Source organism: Lagenorhynchus albirostris, chromosome 11, assembly GCF_949774975.1.
Source record: "Lagenorhynchus albirostris chromosome 11, mLagAlb1.1, whole genome shotgun sequence".
Taxonomy (NCBI): domain Eukaryota; kingdom Metazoa; phylum Chordata; class Mammalia; order Artiodactyla; family Delphinidae; genus Lagenorhynchus; species Lagenorhynchus albirostris.
The window spans coordinates 91,536,688-91,561,369 of record NC_083105.1 but is presented as its reverse complement, the minus strand read 5'-3'; the positions used below and the strand labels follow the sequence as shown (position 1 = coordinate 91,561,369).

The following is a 24,682-nucleotide window of genomic DNA, read 5'->3' as shown; positions in this document are numbered from 1 at the left end:
AAATATCCCAGAAGCTTGAAAAAATTTACCAACACCCAGGAGCAGATTTCTGAGTGTTATTAAAAAAAGTCCCACTGATGGAAACATTTTCACTAGCAAATTTACATAATAAGAATATGGTTTTCTTAATTTTGTATACAGGCTCAATGCAGTGACTTTTGGCTGCATTGGATTGAAGCGTTACAAGAAAAAAAGAAAGAGGAAAGACATGTGGACGTCAGTTATGGATAGACTCAGCTGGGGTCAGATCTGTGCTCTGCAGGTCACAGAAAACATTTTCAAGTACCTTGCCTTTCAGGTCTCCCTCGTGGACAGAAATAGAGCACCGAAGATGCTTCTTAGGGAAGACTCCATTTTCCCAATCTTTTACAACTGAAACATGGAGCAAATGAGTGGCTGGGTACAGATCCTTGACACCAAGTGACTGGGAGTCAATGCAACACTGCAGGGACACAGAACTTTGCCAGCCAATGAGCACATTACGGGAGAAATACAGTACAGAACCCAGCAGTCTCCTACAGACAACGCATCCCTTTAAGTTAATTGGTGTTACAGAGAAGCAACGCTTCTCTGTAAATGCTCCGCTTATTTACAAAGCTACAGATTTATGTAAAGCAAAACCAATTACACTTAATGCCTAAACTATTCCAGGTGCTCAGTGATAATGTTGCTAAGCACTAGACAAGAAACTAGTGCATGAATGCATCCTGTTTCCAATGGAATCGTGTGTAGTTCCCGCAGTTTAGCTAATCATGAGTGTCAGCCCCGATGTGAGAATTCTAAGCTCTTTTGGTGTTCGCTTAGGGTCATCTTTATAATCCTGTAGCTCTCTTTTCATCTCTAAGGATGAGTGAAAGCATAATGAGCACCTTTTTCTATTATGATGTAGAAATTAAGGAGAGGAAGGCAAATTTGGGGCGGTGGGGAGGGGGAACAACAAAATAAGGCAAACCCTTTTTCTAATGGTGAGAGGGACCGTTAGAGCTTCTGACTTGTCCTGAGACGAGATGTTTAAAGGTTTCTTGATCTTTGGGGTGTTCATTAAACCCAAATCGCACACTTGGCATTTAACGTTTTGCAGCAAAGAAAGATTCTAAGGAAGATCAAGGACCGGCCTCAGTGTTTCGTCAGAGAACAAATGCTGAAAAAAGAAGGATTTAAAAAAGTTACAGGGCAAGAATTTTTGTCTGTAAGAGTTTGTCTTTTCATTTGTCCTCAGAACAAACAAAAAATAGTTTGAGTAAGAGAAACACCTGGTGCTTTACAGCTGTTCTTTTGCAATTAAAAATGCATATCGCACCTAATCAAGATGTGTAAATCTTTTATTCTACAGATCTAAAATATTTTAGGTCACAAGGGAGGTGCTTAACTGCAGAATCATTTGCAATCAGCTGATAAACACCCCTCTCCTATCCAGCTTGAACTGTCCCTTAAAGCAGTGGTGCTCAGATTTCAGGGAGCGTAAGAAGACTTGGGAAGGTTTGTTAGAACTGCCGATTCCTGGAAAAAGGTTTGGGTTAAAGCAGTCTATGGTAGGGGCCAGAAAGAGGTGCCTGAAGCAGGGGGTCCTTAACAAAACTTTGACAAGCACTGCTACAAAGATTTGGGACACTAGTTGTATTTGCCTTTTTTTTCTTTTTTTTTTTTTTTTGGTTTAAATGAGTTTTTTTCACATTTCTTTGCTTATACGGGAAAAATCTCTTTTAGAAGATAATTTTCTGAGTGCGTCTGAACTGGTAGCAGTGGAGACTAAAAGACATCCTTTGGACTAGGGAATCTCTTTAAGCATCCCTGATTGATTTGATCACTTGCCCTTCCCCCAACACTCATTTAACCTTCCTTAATTTTCTTCTTTCCTTCAATCGCAATAATTCCATCATTTCCATTTATTTTACAGTTTCTTCGGTATGCGAACATTCTCTTTTTGTTAAGGACCTCTATTTTAGTAGTGTTGCTCTTTGATTCAGAGAATATTTCCTTAATTCATAACTTGATAGTGTAATAGCAAGATGAAGTATAGTGAAATTGTGTATAGGTTTATTATTTACTCTGACATAGACAGTATATGATCACTATGCCTGACATGCAGTAAGTACTCAATAAATGCATTGAAAGAAAGAATGTTAACATACTGTTATTTTGATTCTAAGGACACATGAAAACTAAAAAATGTCATATAGGTTGCTTATAATGGCCAAACCATTGTAAAAAGTTTTAAAATATTGTGATGCATAGGAAATATTAACTTTTTGTTGTCATAGAGTAATTACTTAGACTTTGAAATTACTTCATTAATTCAAAGGCATAACATGGTAATGCAAAAGCGTAATAGTCATAATTATGACTAGAGGAGTCATAATTAGTCTTTGTAAAGTACACGGATAATATTCATAAGGCCACCTCACACATATTAGCCCTAAAACGAAAACGCATAGTGTCTAGCCGAAGAAAACAGTGAATACTCTGCTCATAAGACAGGTTGAGTCAAACAGAGTTTCACAGGGCTGTTTCCCAAAGATCAATACTCGAAGAAAATTCCTGTGTACTGCCATAAAATTTCAGAGACTTTTCATGGAGGGGAAGTGTTTCTTCAAGATTACTTCTGCTGATGTTCTGGGCATTAAAATGATTTAGATTACAATATCTAAAAAAGAAAGAAAGCAAGCTTTTTTTAGGACCAGATGTAGAGGACCTGATAAATCATTTGCCTTCCTCCTGTGCTTGTCTTACTTTTATTATAGGCCCATAGATACTGGCATAACAGTGATGATTATTTAAGAGCACCGCTCACCAGAACAGTCTTTATAAAATGACAAAAGGAGTTTTAGGACATATTAAGGTGCCTCACGAGGACCTTTAGATGGCGCTCTTTTACAACCTGCAGTGAGTCTGACAGTGAGAGAACTGGAAAGTCTGGAATTATCAACCTTGTAGATTTCGTGGTGGCAGGAGTCGAAAGATTTATCAGATGCACTGAGGGTTTGTAAATTCGGTGCTGAGACTGTGTGGAAAACACCACTGTCAAAGAAAAAAATCCATGAACATACTTCTAAAATGTGTGCCCTCTATCCTTGACTCAAGAAAAATCTTCTAAGTGCCAGGCAACGTGCTAGGGTCCAGTGCTCACCCTAACGTACCGAATTCTCACTCTAACCCTGGAAGGGTGGAACCATCCCCATTTCACAGACAGAAATACTGAACTTCTAGGAGGTTAAATAAGTTGCTTAGGGTTTGTATGAGTAATAGTTGGCAGAGCCTGGGTTTGAAACCAGAAGTCTCTTATTCAGAGTCCTGGCCTTTTCCCTCTATGGCACGCTGCCTCTAAAGGCAACTTACTTCTTAAACATTTTGAAGAAGTTCCAGGGGGAGAGGAATTTCAGACTGCTTTAGTCACTGCTGTATTCCTAGTACCTTGATCAGTGCCTGGTACATAGCAGATGTACAATAAATATTGGTTGAATGAACAAATGGTCAAGGGCCATACGTTCAATTTTATCAAATGCACCTAAGTCTTTGAGGTCAGACATTTCTTCTTTTTTTGATTTGTGAAAGTTTCCAATGCTAGAGAGTTTTACCTTCTTTTCCTTCTTAATATATTGCTAGCGATAACTGTAAGAAAAGGATATGCTTGAATGACCGGTCATTTTTCTCTGATTTATGTCTCTTTCAATAATCATTGCAGGTTATGCACAAAAGATTACTGGTATCATTAACAAAATAAGCACAATGATATCAACTTCGTAAGATGTGTTTTACAACATTGGAGGGACGGTGGTGTCAAGTTGTAATAACAAATACGCTTCTGCTCTCTCCCCCCATAAACATCTGTAAATACCCTTTATTTTAGCATTTGATGTAGGATACATAGTTATAGTAAGGACTGTAGAGGTGTTTGTATGATACTTTTCAGCAAGGAAAGACATTTCATCCACCTACTTCCTCCACCCCCAGCCTGGAGAGCCTCAGGTGTGTCATGTCACCACTGCCCTATTTCAGATTTGATTGAGGGGGACTCTAATACAGACAGAGGCAGAGGAAGGGGATTGTTTGTAATGGAAGGTACATCTGGACTGACATTCATGCAATAGTCCTAATTATACTCAGTTAAGTGATCTCCTACTGACCCCTACAAGATTAGTTTGGTTCTAGGACTTACACCAGGATTGTTGCACACTAATATAAACTTGATGGTAGGGTGCCCTCAGGTGCTAACACAAACCTAATTCCACCTGTATATTAGCGAGGCTGCTGTTTCATCATTAATCCACTGCTCTCAAGATCTTGGGGACAAGAATAACTTGGGACTGTCCTATTCTTGATAGATTCGTCACCAGTATCTGGCTCTGAACAAATACACCTTTGGGTTTGGTAAAAATTGGATTGTGATTGGAAGTATATTAAGATCAAACACCATCTGACTTATAAATAATATGTTTCAATAATGCTGTCCCTGGGACGTCTGTGTTTTCCCGTTTCTTTGCATCCTTATTGTTCGTTAGGGTTTGACAGAAACAATCAGTATAGAAATAAGCTGGAATCATGCACTTCTTACTGCAGACAGTGATCCGATGTCTTGGATTCCAGGTAGTTTTTTGGTTCACTCTTTTGATTTGGCCCCTTGGATCCCAGTGGGAAATAGATACCCAAGGCAATGTGTGCCTTTGAACTAATGTAGTTGGTTCTAGCTACTTAATCTCTGCAGGCAAATTTTTCAGATTCTCCTTTCTTGTGAAACATGACACGCATTCTCTTCTTGTGGCGGCTGATCAACAGGTGGTGGTGGGTATAGTTAGTTGAACTGAAGGGACTGGTTTCCTCCCGCACGAGAGTTAAGGGGCCGTCAGGGAGCAGGAAAAGGGCTCCTCTATGGCACTTAGAGGCAGCAGAGTCTAGGAGAAAGTGTATGGGCTTTGGAGACAAAGTAGGGTTTGCATCCTACTTGTGTGAACTTAGTCAATTTACTTGGTTCAATTTTCACTTTAGTTTTCTTACTTATTAAGTGGAATGGTATGATCTCCATAACAGGGAGGGGGACAAACCTGCTGCTTAAGACGGAAATGCTCAACACATGGAAAATTAATTTCTTTCCTTCCTGCTTTGTTTCACCCTCTCTTTTTTACCTTCCCTCAAAAAGTATGCAGGAGAAAAGAAAGTATACAGGAGATGGAGAAGATTTGGTAAGACTCCAATTTCTTTCTGAATAAGCCCTACATTATCCCTTAATTCCTTTCATCTTTGGTTCCTCCAATCTCTGGTTCTTTGTATTTTTTATTCTCGCCTCCTTCTCTGAACCCCAACTCTACCATCTCTCACTTTACAGTAACTCACTTGCTCGACAGTCACAGAAGAATCATACTTAAATGTTTTGAGTACTAGATGCCAACTCCTTGTAGACCAGTACTTTGTTTTCTTTGGTTTTATTTTTCTAGTGCTTGGAACAATGCTTAACATGTTGGTTAAATGAATGGATAAATGAATAAATGAGTCAGTCCCTGAGCTAGTAGGTTTTTGGTTCCAGCACTAGCTCTACCTGAATTCAGCCCACAATCATGGTCATCTTAACCATATCTCAGCATGAGTCTAGGTAAAGAATAAAAAGAAGGGAGCATAAGGCAACATATGAAGCCATTATTATTACTGCTAACACTTTGGCAATTTACTCATCCTCACAGCAACCTTCTGACACAGTTACCATTCTTATTATTTCCTTTTTACAAAGTAGAAATTGAGGCTTAGCAGGGTTAAACAGCTTAAAGTTTGTGCAGCTAAGTTGTGGGACTGGATTCAACTGGGCTGCCTCTAGAGACTGCCTTTTAAACTACTTCATGAAAGACAGGGTCAACTCTTACAGTGGGAGAGTAACTGAAATTGAGAAAAAACACAGGTTTGTGAGAATTAGTGGATGGGCACCACTCGTGTTTGGAGGTGATGGACAGAGGGGAGAAAGGTCTTGCCTTCAATTTCAGTTTTTGATGCCAACACATTTTGCTGCAAAGCTGGGGACATTTCTGTTGAATCCTTCTGCAAGAATCTGACTTTCTAATTTGGTTTTCAATCTAAGAATGAGACAGGCATTTTAGGGAAATTATGCATCCTGGAGGGTCACTTCGATAATATACACTTTGGAAGGTAAGAAATTTTAAAATTCAGGGAGCCATTAAAACTTTTGATTTTGTCATTAATTCTGTCTTGCATGAGGTTTAAGTGCCTCTCTTATACTGGACCGTAAGCTCCATGAGAGCAGGGACATAGGTGACACTAAACATATACTGATACTGACTTTATGTCCTTCTAATTTCTTACAGTGCCTATCACATGACTGATGTTCCAAAAGAGATTTATTAGATGAACAAAAGAATAATTCAAGCAGGGAATAAGTGCCAATAGATGAGATACTAAATAGATGAATGAATGAAAAGAAGTGAGGAAAATAAAAATCTGTTTAGTTCCTGCTATGTGGCAGACATCACACTTGGTCCTTTATCAACAGAGACTCAGAGAGGTTAGAGAATTTGCTCAAAAGAACACAGCCATCCAAGAATACGTCAGTGAGAGGGAGACAGGCTGGCAATGGATGGATGGTAGATAATACATATTAAGCCACTGAATGGTCTCAGGTGACTGACTGGCTAAATGATTTTGCACAGTTTGTTATTGACCTTGAAATGGTCACTGCTGATTTAAAGGCCTGAATGGAATCCAAATCTTAAGCATCATTAGATTTCTAGCTATTTGTTTAATGATATTTGCTTTTAATGATAATGACTCATTCATTCTTATTATTGATATGGTTATTTCTAACTCTAAAATGGTACTATATGGTGGAGAAAAAAATCTTGTTTTAGAATTGAGCAAAGAACTGTTTTTATTATAAGGACCAATGGAAAAAGTGAAGTCTATACTAGCACAAAAACAGAAATATAGATCAATGGAACAGGATAGAAACCCAGAGATAAGCCCACAAACAGATGGTCACCTTATTTTTGATAAAGGAGGCAAGACTATACAGTGGAGAAAAGACAGCCTCTTCAATAAGTGGTGCTGGGAAAACTGGACAGCTACATGTAAAAGAATGAAATTAGAACACTCCCTAACACCATATACAAAAATAAACTCAAAGTGGATTAGAGACCTAAGTGTAAGGCCAGACACTATAAAGCTCTTAGAGGAAAACATAGGCAGAACACTCTATGACATAAATCACAGCAAGATCCTTTTTGACCCACCTCCTAGAGAAATGGAAATAAAAACAAAAATAAACAAATGGGACCTAATGAAACTTAACAGCTTTTGCACAGCAAAGGAAAACATAAGCAAGACAAAAAGACAACCCTCAGAATGGGAGAAAATATTTGCAAATGAAGCAACTGACAAAGGATTAATCTCCAAAATTTACAAGCAGCTCATGCAGCTCAATATCAAAAAAATGAACAACCCAATCCAAAAATGGGCAGAAGACCTAAACAGACATTTCTCTGAAGAAGACATACAGATTGCCAACAAACACGTGAAAGGATGCTCAACATCACTAATCATTAGAGAAATGCAAATCAAAACCACAATGAGTTATCACCTCACACCTGTCAGAATGTCCATCATCAAAAAATCTACAAACAATAAATGCTGGAGAGGGTGTGGAGAAAAGGGAACCCTCTTGCTCTGTTGGTGGGAATGTAAATTGATACAGCCACTGTGGAGAACAGTATGGAGGTTCCTTAAAAAACTAAAAAAGAACTACCATACAACCCAGCAATCCCACTACTGGGCATATACCCTGAGAAAACCATAATTCAAAAAGAGTCATGTACCACAATGTTCATTGCAGCTCTATTTACCATAGCCAGGTCATGGAAGCAACCTAAGTGTCCATCGACAGATGAATGGATAAAGAAGATGTGGCACATATATACAATGGAATATTACTCAGCCATAAAAAGAAACGAAATTGAGTTATTTGTAGTGAGGTGGATGGACCTAGAGTCTGTCATACAGAGTGAAGTAAGTCAGAAAGAGAAAAACAAATACCGTATGCTAACACATATGTATGGAATCTAAAAAAAAAAAAAAAGGTTCTGAAGAACCTAGGGGCAGGACAGGAATTAAGATGCAGACGTAGAGAATGGACTTGAGGACATGGGGAGGAGGAAGGGTAAGCTGGGACGAAGTGAGAGAGTGACATGGACATATATATACCACTGAATGTAAAATAGCTAGTGGGAAGCAGCTGCATAGCACAGGGAGATCAGCTCAGTGCTTTGTGACCACCTAGAGGGGTGGGATAGGGAAGGTGGGAGGGAGACGCAAGAAGGAGGAGATATGGGGATATATGTATACGTATAGCTGATTCACTTTGCTATACAGCAGAAACTAAACATTGTAAAGCAATTATACTCCAATAAAGATGTTAAAAAAAAAAGAGAAAAGAAAAAGTGAAGTCTAAATGGAAATTTCTTGCTCCGAATATCTGTTAAATTTCTCTAATATGCTAACTGGTCCAGTCATGGAATACAGGATTCCCATTGGCTCAATGATGGCTCCCAGATCACTCTTTCATGGACTCAGAAATTGTTCATCTTACCACACACTTACTTACCTTTGTGAAACACTCCAGAATCCCAGGACGTTCAACAACGTTAATGATGCCAAGAAGAAGAAGAAGCTTTCTAAATTGCCTTTGTTTAATGTGTTTGGAAACCAATTGCCTGTTTGGAACAAATGTAATTGTTATTCAACTGTGGAGTTGTAAGTTTCTGTGAATATTTTATCATGCCATAATTCATAGAGCTTTATTCGCTTGAATAATATCTACAAAGCAAAAAAGCACATCTGAAACTCAGAGTTAAAATTCATTTAATTCTGTAATTAACAGTAAAATAATAAGCAAGGCAGGCCAAATGTTTTGAAGGTCAAAAAAACTTGATTTGCATAACACAATATAGGTGTCAGAAGAGCTGGGTTCTTCTGGGTAACTGGGTAACCCTGATTATGCTATAATCAGGTAACCCTGATTATGCTATTAATTTGCAGAAACCACATTTGTCTTTTTCATCCTTATATGTCTAATATCTAGAACAGTGCTTGGCACCCCCATAGGGATTGTTTGGTAAATATACATTGAATGTATGAAAAATATTTACCATCACCAGATAGCTGGTTGCATGTGCTAATTGTAAGGCTAGTGAGATAATATATGTAGATGTCAGATATTACTTTATTTTGACAACTTAGATAAGATAATCCGGTGTTACCTTGTTATAATATCACAGACCCTGTCAGTCAAATACTTGCAGTCTCTGGTTGATGTGAAGATTTTCTTTTAACCTGATGAGTGATTCCTTCAGTTTAATACCCCTAAGTAAGGAATCCTCACTTCCTTTTTTTGTTTTTTGTTTTTTTTTTTTGCGTTACGCGGGCCTCTCACTGCCGCGGCCTCCCCCGTTGTGGAGCACAGGCTCCAGACGCGCCGGCCCAGCGGCCATGGCTCACGGGCCCAGCCGCTCCGCGGCACGTGGGACCCCCCCAGACCGGGAAACAAACCCGCGTCCCCCGCATCGGCAGGCGGACTCCCAACCACTGCGCCACCAGGGAAGCCCCCTCACTTCCTTTTGATGTCCAACTGAGTATATATGAAACTAATTAGGATTCAGGTAATTTTTTTACTTTGCTCCTAAGTTGTGACTTTTGCTTTGATCTTTGCTAGAACTCTTTTTTCATATCTACACCTACGTATCTATATCCATATTATCTCTATGTCTTACACACACATTCAATTTTTCTTCAGTTGGTTTTGAGATATTATCAAATACATCATATGAAATATGATGTATTATATCATATATATTATACATGCAGCACTTATTTTTATGCAATACTTTAAAAACAGCAATGGAATCTTAGTATTAACAAATATATCACACATATATAGCATTACAGAAGTTTAAAAGATTGATTAAAAGGTGAAATCTATCTTCAGAGAGAGAACTTAAATTCAATTGCTGTTCTGAATGGGCAGAATATTTCCCCTCAAAATGTTATGCAGTATGAGAGCAGGAATGGATCATCTGTGAACAGTCAGATGCCAAGGTTCTTGGCATTTCCTTGCTTTTTTACAGGAGCGGCTCCTACATTGGGTTGTGAGCAATCTGTCTACGTCCCAGTAGACTTGATCTTCAGTGTCATCTTTCGCACATGGGTTATGGGTTGCTTCCTGAACTAGAATATGGTTCTTGGCCTCTCCCTTGACAGTGTATACTTTTAAATGGGGTTTGAATTAAATGCTCTGTTCAAGGTTGATAGTCAGGAAGTGCATAAGCATGACAGCTGTGAATAATTGTGCCATTTCCCATTTAAAGCTGCTTCTCTTCTGTCATTTAACTTCCCAATGACTATTATTATGGACAACCATGAAAATTAGCTTGTGTCCACTATAGTCTAGGACCTATAATGAAATCTGGTACTGAGTTTAAAGCTATTGTGTAAGTTCTACTTCCCCATTTTATTAATTTGTGTTCCGTTACAATAGAAATGTATGGTTTTATTGCTATATTGACATGCTGCCTTTATCTGATATTTAGGAGAAATTTCCCTGAATGTTTCTCTCTATGTCTGTCTGTCGGGTATTGTGTAACGCTCTTAATGTGTGTGTGTGTGTGTGTGTGTGTGTGTGTGTGTGTGTGTGTGTGTGTGTACAGAAACTAAACAGTTGATTGTACTTGAATGGGGGAGTCAGGGTAGAGAGGTCAAGGTACGCTGAGATAGCATCACGCTTATTTTCAGGAAGAACTAAGCCATCCTGCTAAGCCTATTCAAACAGTCCTGTTTCCTTATTTCTCTTGAATTAATACCCACTCATATTTTTGTCCTTTTCATTTCACATAAGCACTTTGCATGTCATGCGATTATACCATTTCATCACCGTGTTTCTCTGGCTAGAGTAAAAGGAGTTTGCACAGAGTATGCAAAGCCTCAGAATTAACATGGCATTAATTCTTCCCGGAGCATGCATTTTGATCCATAACAAGTAATTGGAAAGACTATCTTTATTCTATAACGAAGTCAGCTGAGGGAGAAGAATATCAATTTTGTAAGATCTTTAAAGGTAATACATAATATTTCCAATAAATTGTGCAATTACAGCGAATACCAGCCTATCAGGAGATGGCGCTAGATCCCCCGGGCATGACGGTGTGCTTGCGTCTCTGTCACTGGGGATGCCGGGGTGGGCACGCATGAGAAGCACTGTGACTTGGCATTATGTGCATGTGGGGTGACAGGAGGATGTCGTACTAGGAAAGTTAAAGGCAGTGGAAATTTACGAGTAACAGGATATTTTGTGAGCGGAATTATTTTAAAAATAAAACGAAAGAGTGCCGTACCACCTGTTCAGACTCCTGATAATACTCCTCTATTGTTTCTTTATTTCTTTTTAAAAATTTTTATTGGGGTATAGTTGATTTACAATGTTGCATTAGTTTCAAATGTACAGCAAAGTGAATGTTATACTTATAGCCACTCTTTTTTAGATACTTTTCCCATATAGGCCATTACAGAGTATCGAGTAGAGTTCCCTGTGCTATACAGTAGATCCTTATTAGTTATCTATTTTATATAGAGTAATATTCTTTCTTTTTTTTTTTTTTTTTTGGTACGTGAGCCTCTCACTGTTGTGGCCTCTCCCGTTTGTGGAGCACAGGCTCCGGACGCGCAGGCTCAGCGGCCGTGGCTCACGGGCCCAGCCGCTGCGCGGCACGTGGGATCTTCCCGAACTGGGGCACGAACCCGTGTCCCCTGCATCGGCAGGCGGACTCTCAGCCACTGCGCCGCCACCAGGGAAGCCCTAGTATTCTTTCTTAAATACCATTTTCGTGTTCAGCTTTCTTCCCAATGGTGAGCTCATTCCAGCGCCATATTTTGGCCTTCTTTAGCTATAATTTAACATTGACTGTATAGCTAATTTACATGGTGAGCTTTGTGGTAAAGAGAACCGTCACCAGAATTGATAACATGGAACACACACTAGCATCAAGTTGGAGAGACAGATTCTTCATGAAGCTTAAATTTGTTTTATATGTATAGAGCGATTGTGTCTATGTAAAGAGATAGCATTGGGTATAAAAAGATATACCCAATGGGAATAGCGTGGGCTTTGGAATCAGAGAGACTTTTGAAGTCTCTGTTATTTAATAGCTTTGTTGTTGGGCATTTGCTCAACTGGACCCCTTCAACCTTGGTTTCTCCTCTCTAAAATGACAGCAGTACCTCTCTCACTGAGCTGTTATGAGAAGTGAAAGAGATAATAGAAGTCAAGGGTTAGGCACAGAGGAGGCACCCATAAGAATTAGGCTATCACCTCTCCCCTCTTGAGAGATGCTCATATGAAATCACGTAGCCTCAGCTTGATCTTGGGCCCATTTCCTGTTAGATACTTCTTCACGTTCTGTGTGCCTTTTTTTTTTTTTTTCTTTTTATCATTATCCCAGGACTGGTTGTAAAATGTTCCATTTAACATTGTCAGTTGACTCAGCTCTTAGGTACTATAACTTTATTTTAGGAGCTTATAAACTTTTATTGTCATCATTCACATTTGTGCCATTTTTCATCTGACATTTCTAGTACCTGGTTGAAATCGGGAGTATCCTTGCAAAAGGAGACAAAGTGAAGACTTTAGGTCTCGAATGGGACTAACTAGACTTCTCTAGATCTTAGCTGGGGTGGACAGGCAGGTTATCAACATGAGAAGAAAATAGCCACGTAAAGAGTCCAAGGAATGACAAAGTGCTATTTGTTAATGCTGACAGTGGGCCCCAGTTACGTACTTTAATTGTATAACCAGCTAGTTAGTAATGAGTGTTAGGCTGTTGAGGTAATAGAGCACTCACAAAATACTTGACATTGCTCACAGTTTCCTCAAATATCTCTTGCTCAGCTAGGTTTATTTGTTCATTTGAAAATCATTTGTTAAGAAATTTTTATGTGCCAGGAAATGGGCATTCCAAGTTGCTTAAGAAAGGGAGCTCATGGATTAGTAAGGGAGACACGCACACCTCGTTTTATTGCACTTCACAGATACTTCATGTTTTACAAACTGAAGGTTTGTGGCCACTCTTGTCAAGCAAGTCTATCAGTGCCATTTTCCCAAAGGAATTATTTTTTAATTACCGTATGTACATTGTTTTTTATACATAATGCTATTGCACACTTAATAGACTACAGTACAAGGAATGTACAGTGTAAACAAAACTTTTATATGCACTCGAAACCAAAAAAATTCACATGACTTGTTATTGCTTTATTTGTTTTACGAACCTGCAGTGTTTCCGACGTATGTCTGTAATTACTCTCAAGCATTAGACTTTATAGATACTAAATAAAATGTTTCTATTTATCTTAAATGATCATGGTCATTTTAGAGATAAACAGACTATAGACTTATCTAAGCTAGTTCTTGTATGTTATTGACTAAAGGGTGAAGACACAGAGAGGTAAAGGGAATCATGGCTCAGCAGAACCCTCACTTCTTACCCTCACCACTGCATGAATACAGCCCCCTACTGGCGCTAACAGAACTACTAATTTTATGACTTTCCTTAGCATCTCAACAGTTTAAAAACATCTGGACAGCAGTCTTTGACATAGCTTACCCCAAATAACGTTTAAAATACCTAAGATGGCATTTCCACCTAAATCCTGGGATTGACCTATCGTGAGACTCAACCTATCATGAGACTCTTGCGGTAATTTACACTAAATTTAAGGCTTTTGGAACGGAATTGAAAAAATACATACGGTGACCCACACATGCTATGAGGCTATAAACAGCGCAAAGCTGCTGACGTGAAAGAGGAACATACTTTATTCCTGTCCCATCTTATGCCCTGGATTATAAGGCCTAACATTTCGTGTGCTGCCTTCCCGTCTTGAGTGTCACAGGGCCCCAAGGACCTGACCACACATTTCCCTGCTTCCTTTGTCAGATATGTTCCCCACACGGGGATATCGTCCCCTCCTGGCTAGTTCCCTATTAGCCAGACCAGCTGCACTCCACTCGGTCCTCAGCCTAACAGATTTCACTTCCTTACCAGCTTTCAACATTATTCAGACCAGTAATCACATCCTCCTGTAGATCACCTCACTGCTTTGTTGCTACAGACCCTGCTTGTTCCCTCTCTTCCTCAATGCAACCCCACAGGGCCAGGCATGGCATGCTCTGGTCCCCTGGGCTGTGAGCACAGGTGATGAATAAACTGCTGTCAGTCTCATCTGCCCACGTATTCAGCCTTCTTATGCTATTTAGGGGGAGGATTCTTCCCTCCCCAATGGGGTGAATAGGAGGTGATCAGGAAGTGCCCCTACCACAGAAATCAAGGTCAATTCTAGACAGAATTATAGTATTTGATGTTGATCTAATGCATAGTTACCGTTTTGGGGAGGAGAAGTCCTCCCCTACATCCCTCTAACCAGTACCCAGCACCAAGTACCTCTGCTGCTAAACTATTGATACATGGGGGAGTGGAACTTCCATTAACCCTGAGACAAGAAGTAATGGGAGCACAGCATTGTAGTTCTCAGAAGGAAAGCATTACAGTTGAACGTGAGCGAGAGTCAAGTATGCTTGAGACTGCAAATTATAATCACACTGTCTGATCAGAGTGTTGGAGAACCAGAAAATGCTATAGATAACGTTCTCACTTTATCTCAGCAGTCTGCTTGTTGCAGTAACTTGGGTTTTAATGGGGCACCTTAACAGAATATTTTGGCAAAATATGGAATGTGACCAGAGGTAAGGAAATCGGTATACATTCTCAGTTAGTAGATACTGCCTCTCAGTAGATCTCTACCTTGAAGATAAGTAAATAGAAAAAAAAAAAATCCATATGAAGGAGGAAATGTGATGATAATATATATTATTACTGTTGCTTACAAAACACCCCAACACAAAATGACAAAGGTTAAAATAATAATAATAATGAGAAACTCATAATAAAAATGAGAAACTCATAAAATAATAATAAAAATGAGAAACTCATAAAAATGAGAAACTTTGCCTCATAAGGCAAAGATGAAAATAAAATAGCAGAAAATACTGATTTCAGGAAAAATTGAATTCAAAGGAAAAACTATGTCAAAGGGACATCAAGGATCTTTTTATATTGGTAAAAAGCACAATTCAAATTGAAGATATGTCAATGAATATCCCTTAGGTAATGAAACATAACAAAACACAGAAACACAGAAATAAATAACAGGTAGATAATTCTTGTGAATGATTACATACATCACACTTTGATCAATTTTTGATAGAATAGGCAAAAAGGAAAATAATTTAGAGAATTAGAATAATGTGATTGGCACTTTGCTGTACACCCAAAACTAACACAATATTGTAAATCAACTATACTTCAATAAAAAAAGAATAATACAATCGGTAAGAATTTAATTAAGACCACCTCATTGTTTAGTAGAAAGAAAAAAGTTATAGAACTTATAGAAGTTTAGGTAATATCAACGACAAACCAAATTCCTATAAATTGAAGATTCTGCTCCTAAATAACTAGCAGGTCAAAGAGGAAATGAAAACCACAATCACAATGTATTTAGAAAATAAAGAAAATGAGAAAATTGCATTTACAAATTTAGGCATACAGATTTAAATCCTGTTAAGAGACAGATTTAAAGGCACACTGTTTTCATTTTTAGAGTAAGAATGAGCATACATGAATTAAACATTCAACACAAAAAAAATCAGAAAATAACTTTTAAAAAATCTACGGAAAGTAAGAGGAAGGAAATAGAACAGAAAGTCAATATCTTAAAGTATATTAAATAGTTCTAAGAGCTGATTCATTGCAGGAAAATGTAACAACAGTAACAACAAAAACCCTGACAAATCCAATCAAAATACACAACAAAAGAATCAAAAGAGATAACAATGTTTAGTTATCAGTATGCTATGTTAGTGTCAAAAAATCTTATGCAAGGAGGATGATTATCTAGGAAAACATTAATTGCCAAAATAGAACTAAGAAGAGATGAAAAATCTTAATGGTGGCAAATAGCAGGAAAACGTTACAAAGAATGATTCTCAAAAGAGATATTAGGTCCTGAATGCACCCTTTAATTTTCATGGAAGGAGTGAATCTTTCCCCTGGATCTTCCAGAGCAAAAGATCATCAAGTACTGATGCTACTGAGGATTGTTTATCCCATGTATGTTAAGATGACTTCATATTGAAAAATCTATTAATTAAATATACCATAATGTCAGGAGCAGTAAGAAAAATCAAAAGGTGATCTCAAGAGCTGTTTAACAAGCATTCAATAAAATTTAACCTGATTTATTTAAATCTTAGAGAACAAGAAGTAGAAATTTTCATTTTCTTATGGTAAAGAACATCATTTAAGATTATCTTTATAAACCTACAAATATGCTTAATAGAAAACTGAGAAAAATTCATATTAAGATCATGAGCAAGATAAAATGTGACTGTCTTCTGGTATTAACATTGCCCTGGAAGTGCTGTGTACTGATGAGGATGCAAAGCATAGGAGTTAATACTGAAAATAAGGATAAAAATTATATGTATCTTAAGATTAGAGAATACTGCTATAAACTTAAAAGGATCAACTAAAATATTCTCAGAAATTTACTGAGAAAGTTTAAGAAGTTGGATGCAAGATGAAGACATAAACATTAATAATCTCCCTATATGATAGTGATTATCTCATTGAGTTGTAATGAGGGAAAATGATTCAGTTCATAATAGCAAAAAGAAAAAGAGCATAAAATGCCTACAATAACTCTAACAAGAAATGTTAAGGATATATATGAAGAAAAGAATCTTACTGAACTAAATTTTTAAACATTGAATAAATTTAAAATGTTATACACTTAGATGGAACACTATTGTAAAAGCTTTTATTGTTTTTCCTAAAAGCTAACAACTTTTACTTATTTTATTAAATAAAAACAGGATTTGGGGAAAGCTAAAAGAAGGATTTTGAAATTCATATGGAGGTATAAACCATAGGGAATAGGATTCTTATATTTATTATATTTTTATAAATGAAGAATGACCATAAGAAGGATGATTAGTAATACCTGATATGTATTATATATCATAAAACTGTAATAATTAAAAAGAGGGTGATACTAAGCTAAAATCAAGAGGCAACTGAAAGGAACAGATGCAAAGATAGCCCTGAAACAGTCCTAAGATCACCTGAGCACTAAGGCTATATTAAAGTACACATCACGGGACTTCCCTGGTGGTCCAGTGGTTAAGACTTCACCTTCTAATGTAGGGGGTGCGGCTTTGATCCCTGGTTGGGGAGCTAAGATCCCACATGCCTCGTGGCCAAAAAACCAAAACATAAAACACAAGCAATATTGTAACAAAAATTCAATAAAGACTTTAACAATGGTCCACATCAAAAAACATCTAAAATAAATAAATAAATAAAAATAAAGTACACATCATTAACTAATCAGATTCATTTCATTTATCCTATGGTTGTGGAATATTTTTGGTTTAACTAACCTTTCTCAACATACATCAAACTATGTTGTGCAACTTTTTTATTTGAATCAAATAAGTGTTATCTTTACTTAACATGAAAATTAAGTCCACATGAATGAGAAAATTCTATTCAAACTATTAATCTACTAAAATTCCATAACTATAGATAAATGCAATGAAATTAATCACAGTGATAAAAGTTGATAGAATTGATTACATATATTAGCAAAACACATGTAAAAAATCTCATCTATAAAATTAAATGTTTAGTTAAAACTGGGAAAATATTAGCAATAAATGACAATGATAATGTCTCTAAAGTTTCAAGGATATAGAAAGCAATAAGAAAAAACACAAATAGACCAAAAGAAGAATGGGCAAAAAATATGATATGTCATTTTATGAATGAAAAAAAGATAGCAATGTTCATAACATTAAAAATTTCAATTTCCTGTTCTTAAAAACACAAATTAAACTAACAATGGAATATAATTTTTGCTAATCAGATTAACAAAGATTAAAATAGTAATATTCTCAGGGCTGAAATTAATACATTGAGACAATATTATCCTACCACACTGGCAGCATAATTGATGTAGCCTTTTAGAAAACAATTTGGCTTTACTTCTCAGGAGTCTTTAAAATATTTAACTTCATTGAAAGCAATCACATATCCAGAATTCTATTCCACGGAGACAATAAGTTGATGTACTTTAATATTATATAAAACATGCTCACCTTAGTACTATTTGTAACATTAGAAAATGGGAAACAACCTAAACATTCCTCAAGAAGGGAAAGGCAAATTAAATTAAGATATATATTCATCCATGCAATGAAATATATCAAGTAATTGTTAAAAGTGAGCTTTTATTCTTTTGGAGAGACATGGAAATATGCTCTCAATATTTTTAAGGAAAGAACAAAAGGTGGGTACTTGATACAAATTTATTTATTGAGCTTTCAGCAGGATTAATTTGGACACTAATTTTGCTTAAAATATATACCCATATAAATTTAATACCTACACACACAAATAAAAAAAATTTGGAAGAAAATTTACCCAAATAATAATTGCTATTATCTTTTCAAAGTCTTTTTTTCTCCCTTCTTTTATACTTTGGATTTATTTCATCATATATTACCTTTATGGCAGAAAATTACTATTTTAAAACCACTTAATCAAACATACTTTTGAAAAAATTTGACTTCTAAAAATCATTTCTGATTTATTATAAAAGATCAGAATTGGCTGGTTTTCAATCACAACTAACTCTTCTTCAGCAAAGTACAGGATAACAGCCTCAATATTGTAACAAGTTACGTGCTATTTACAAACCTGTCCTAAGATTTTATTTTGGAAATTATAATACCCCAAGTGACAAAACTGGTTGATTCTGAACCCTTCAGTGACATTTCACTGTATTCTCTGTTGAAATCCTAGATTTACCCAATACCTCAAGTATACATGGCATTATTTTAAGTGCTAAAGCATATTGTTTTTGATTCAAGGCAGACTTTGGCTATCTCTTTTTGGAGGAAGAGGCAGTATTTCCCCTTTTTACTAACTACTGTTTTATTCTGAAGGTAATGGAACTGTGAAAAATCTTTATTTTTTTATTTTTAAATTTTTTTATTGAAGTATAATTGATTTACAATGTTGTGTTAATGACTACTGACCAGCAAAGTGATTCAATTATACATATATATACATTCTTTTAATATTCTTTTCCATTATGGTTTATCATAGGATATTGAACATAGTTTCCTGTGCTCTACAGTAGGACCTTGTTGTTTATCCATTCTATATATAAAAGCCTACATCTGCTCACCCCAGCCTCCCACTCCATCCCTCCCCCACCACCCTTGCCCTTGGCAACCACAAGTCTGTTCTCAATGTCCATGATTCTGTTTCTGTTTCATAGATAGGTTCATGTGTGTCATATTTTAGCTTCCACATGTAAGTTATATGGTATTTGTCTTTCTCCTTCTGACTTACTTCACTTGGTATGATAATCTCTAGTTGCATCCATGTTGCTGCAAATGGCATTATTTCATTCTTTTTTATGGCTGAGTAGTATTCCATTGTGTATATGTATGTGTCACATCTTCTTTATCCATTCATCTGTCGATGGACATTTAGGTTGTTTCCATGTCTTGGCTATTGTGAGTAGTGCTGCTATGAATATAGACGTGCATGTATCTTTTTGAATTATAGTTTTGTCCGGATATATGCCCAGGAGTGGGATTGCTGGATCATATGGTAATTCTATTTTTAGTTTTCTGAGGAACCCCCACACTGTTTTCCAAAGTGGCTGCACCAACTTACATTCCCACCAACAGTGTAGGAGGGTTCCCTTTTCTCTACACCCCCTCCAGTATTTATTATTTGTAGACTTTTTAATGATGGCCATTCTGACCTGTGTGAGGTGATACCTCACTGTAGTTTTGATGTGCATTTCTCTGATAATTAGTGATGTTGATCACCTTTTCATGTGCCTATTGGCCATCTGTATGTCTTCTTTGGAGAAATGTCTGTTTAGGTCTTCTGCCCGTTTTTCAATTGGGTTGTTCGTTTTTCGTTCTTGAGTTGTATGAGCTTTGTATATTTTGTAAATTAAGCCCTTGTCAGTCACATCATTGGCAAATATTTTCTCCCATTCTGCAGGTTGTCTTTTCGTTTTGTTTATGGTTTCCTTTGCTGTGCAAAAGCTAAGTTTGATTAGGTCCCATTTGTTTATTTTTGTTTTTATTGAAACTTTGAAAATCTTAAAATGTGCCTTTTGAAATTTTTCAAATGATAGTTGGACCCAGGGAGCAATTATCTATCTCAAACTTCGTTAGACTTTTTTAAAAGTTATTTTACAATGGGGGTCATCTAGCAAACATCCAAAATGGTTGAGACAAAACTGACATGGGTTTTATACCTTACTTGACTTTAGGCACATCTATCACTTCACTATGTGGTTTTTGCTTGGGAGCCAAGACGTATGCAATTAAAAAGATGCAACCATCATTTTCCAGGGTGGACGTGCTTCTGTGTCCAGGGAAATAAACCCTGTGCAGTGAAAAGAGCTTTGGAATCAGGGATCCACCTTGGCTATGTGATTTGGGCAACTTGTATAGTTTTCTGAGCTCATTTTCTTCTTATTCGTGGTGAGGCTACAAATATCTACCCCCAAAGAATTGTTGTGAAGATTTAATGAAATAATATCTTTGTGAAATGCATACAGCAAGGTCTGCATATAACTGACACTTAATAAATGTTAATTTCTTTCCTTCCTCCTTTCACTAACCTGATTTAAATGCTTCATTTGAGATTCATAGCTCTACTACCTGAGTTAATTTTTAAAACACATTAATTTTCATGATACCTGAAGGAAAAAATGCCTAACAACTATATTCTAACTTTGGCTTTTCTACCACTTTTTCATATTTATCTAATAACTACTCAAATTATTATTACCCTCAAATTACAGACAAGGAAACAGAGGCACAGAGAGGCTGAACTGTTTGCCTGAAGTCATGTAAAGGAGACAGAATGAATATTTGTTGAATGAATGGGTGATTGGAGATTGGGCCCCGGATCTGCACATGCTCAATACTTTGTTCTCATAACAATGTCTGCATCGAGACTAAAATTTGCATTTCTACTTCTTGGGAATTGTGGATAAAAATGAAATCAACTTGCTGTTTCCAGGAAGGGACACCGTGTCTTTCAAAATTGTTGAGAAATCTCTCTGCATTGTTCACCTGAACTGCAGGAGAACAGGCCTGGGTGATATTTGGGATAACAAGCTTTCTTATAAGGGTGATTTCATTCTCTTGAAGAGCATTGGGAGGTAAAAACCCATCAAGATAGTGTGTTCTCATGATGATTTCAATGAATTATCATGGAAATGAGTTTTAGAAGAGAGGCAATGCTTTGTGATAATAGCCCGATAATGCCATTAGCTCTGAACTGTAATTGTAATAGCATTAGTCAAATGAATAGATCTGATATTAATTTGAGTGTCAAATATTTCTGTAAGGTTCTTCTTGTTAATTAAACATCAGCCATGGTATTATTAATTCAGCATCTAGCCAGTTCTCGCACATAGTAGGAACCTAATGTGTTGTTGTGGACTGAATTAATAAATCAAGCTCTAAGTGGAGCTGTTTCAAAGAGTGAAATATTGAATTTAAATAACATCATCGATATAGCAGAAACTGATTTTTGCCCCAAATCTGCCTGCTTGTACAGTCTATCCTTTCATTTGCACCTGCAAATAGCTAATGGTGTAGATTTATTAATATCAAATTTGAGAAGAAAGTTTTTCTCATTTTTTGCATATTTATAGGGAAATAGCCTATAAGATTTATCCTGAATTACTTAAAATCTAGAATAGAGTTTGTGCCTTTCTTCTTGTGTCTTACGGTCTTTAGACCATTTTAAAATCTACCAGACAGTTTCATGCCTGCCTTGAGCACCTGAATAGCACTGGGCAAAATCGTGCTTTAGGTGGTTTGAAATCACCCTTCATGATCACCAGTGTCAACTGGGTCCTCAACACTGCCACCCTTCTTAACATTTCTCTTCTAAGTCATCTTTTCTAGCTCTCGAGGTAACAAATTCCGATCCCCCTGTCTTTCCTACTCTTTATTCTCATCCTGAGCCACCTTTGCTTTCATGAATGGTTCGCTGCCTACTTTATAAAGAAAGTTGGGAGCCTTGAAAGGAAGGCTCCAGAACATTTCTCACACCAGAACTACACATCTGCACCTGCACCCACGCTCTCCTTTCTTCTATTTCAGTGCAGGAAAGAGGTATCCACCCTCCGATAAGAAGTCAACCTCCCTTTGTCTCTTGCATTTTTAACTTCTCCATTTGTACCAGATAATTTCATCAGTTAAATGTGATCAAGTGTCTCTCAAAATTAAAAAAAATGTATCTCGAACCCACATCTCAGTTTCCCAGGTAAAACACAGGGCTCATGGTTAAATTCGAGTTTCAGAACAACCATGAATTACTTTTTAGAATAAGCATGTCCTAAATATCGCCCACATAATTTTGTAAAGTATAATTTATGCAAAGTACATCCATAATATTGCATGGGACATACTTATTCTAGAAAAATTTTTAGTTTACCTGAAATTCAAACATAATTGGGTGTCTTACATTTTTAAGTGATAATCTGGTGAATCTACCCACAGCTTCCTCCAAACCACCACTTTATTTCTTAAATCTTCAGAGAAAGTTCTTCAAAAGAGTTGTTTAGATGTGAGGCCCTTATTTCCTCACTTACTAGATATTTTTGACCCTGCTCCAATCTGGTTTTCTTTCCCTCCTCACTGCTGAAATGACTCTTGCTAAGGTTACCAGTGATGATCATGTTGCTGAATCTATGGATACTTTCCATTCCTCACTCTACCTGATCTCACAGTAGCATTTAACACAATGTATCATCTCCTGTTTGAATCAGTCCTCTCTCTTCAGTATACACACACACACACACACGCACGCACACACGCACATGTATGTATGTATATATTTCCCTCCACCCTCTGACTGGCCTTTTCCTTCTCCGGCTGGCCATTTCTCCTCCATTTAACCTCTACTATTGAGGCTTTTCAGATCTAGTTCCCGGGGTCCTTCCTCTCCTCGTTCTTAATATTCACACTAGATAATTTTATTCACTTCTATGGATTCAAACACTATTTTTGTGCCAAAGATTCTCATATTTATATATCTAACCCAGATCCTTTTTCTGAGATCCAGCTATTTCCATTCTGATGTCTCACAGGTAGGTCAAACTTACTGTGTTAAAAAATGAATGGCTGAAAAGTTTTTCAACCTCTTTGTCTTCTAGTGTTCTCCATTTAGTAAATAGAAGCTTTGCCCACCCAGTTGCTTTTGGCAGAATCTGGGATGCTTCCTTGATACCACTCCTCTCTTCTGCATCCTACCACCTCCTGACTTTGTCAAAACCATCACTAAGCACTATTGATTCTACCTCTGAAATCAAGCTTATATCTATCCATTTCTCTCCATCCGCCTACTTCCTCACTAGTTCATCACCACTAAACTTGCCTGAGTTGCTTCATTTGAACCCTTCCTGCTTCTCCCAAGCCATTCTTCTTTCCTTTTCAAATTACATTGCATCCACAGTGATCTTAAAACACAAATAACTCATGTCACTTGCTTGATGCCTTTATAATTTCTTATTGCATACAGGTTAAAAAAAAAAATCCCTGTAAGCCAAAGGTCCTGCATGATTTTAATTCTACTTTCTCAACCTGACTTCATGTGATACTCCCTGAATATTTTCAGGGTACTGATCTCTGAGTTCCTCTGATGCACCAGGTGACTCCTTACTTCCAGGCTTTGTTATATGTTCTTTCTACTGGAAATTCTTCACTATTATGCTCAACAAGCCAAATACCACTCATCTTTCTAGTGCCAACTTCAACACCGTTTGCAAGCACTCTTACTATGAACATGGATGTGAATCTAACTCTATCTAGACATGTAAGTTTGCCATGCAAAGGGAGCACCGCTAATGGCATGGGTCCATGAGGCCAAGAAGAATCTCAGAACGTGGCTTTATTTCATCTAATCCCAATCTGGTCCTGGAATTGAAGCTGATAGGACACCTGAGCTCTGCATTTATGGGACATACTCTTTTCTGAAGAATTATAAAAATGCCAAACCTGAACATCATGCCCATGGTAATCCTAGCTCACTTGGAAAATGTTGAGATCCCACTCAAATTACAATAACAATACAAATCATTACTTTTGTGCACCTTTACTGATCTGGTGCTTTATGTCTATTTCCTCTGGTCCTCATAGATATCTTGGAAATTGTTAGTGATACCATTTTAGAGAAGGAGAAATTGAGACTCAGACAGGTTAAGTAATGTGCAGTCAGGGGTGAAAAAAACTTCCTTCTGTCCTTCTAGGTTCTTCTGGCTGGTCTAAGAATGAAACTGACATGAGACAGATTGACAGGAGAGAATCAAATTTAATTTTGTACTTACGGGGAACCCCACATACATGAGAGGTTCAAAGACAGAAAGATAACATGAGGTATATATGCCAACCTGATGTAAGAAATGGGATAGGGGCCTGGAGCTTCCAAAGAAAGAGGGGAATTCACAGGCTAATAAGAAAAAGAGCAGATGTTTC

At 37.1% G+C, this 24,682-nt stretch overlaps 1 protein-coding gene across 1 annotated transcript in view; it reads right to left on the bottom strand.

The window, feature by feature from the left end:
* Nucleotides 1–2,496: 2,496 nt before the first annotated feature.
* SLC15A5 (solute carrier family 15 member 5) overlaps nucleotides 2,497–24,682 on the bottom strand; it is a 90,764-nt gene continuing 68,578 nt past the window's right edge. Inside the window, 2 exon segments of the mRNA XM_060164420.1 lie at nucleotides 2,497–2,644; nucleotides 8,594–8,702. Coding sequence (XP_060020403.1) covers nucleotides 2,497–2,644; nucleotides 8,594–8,702 — 257 coding nt within the window.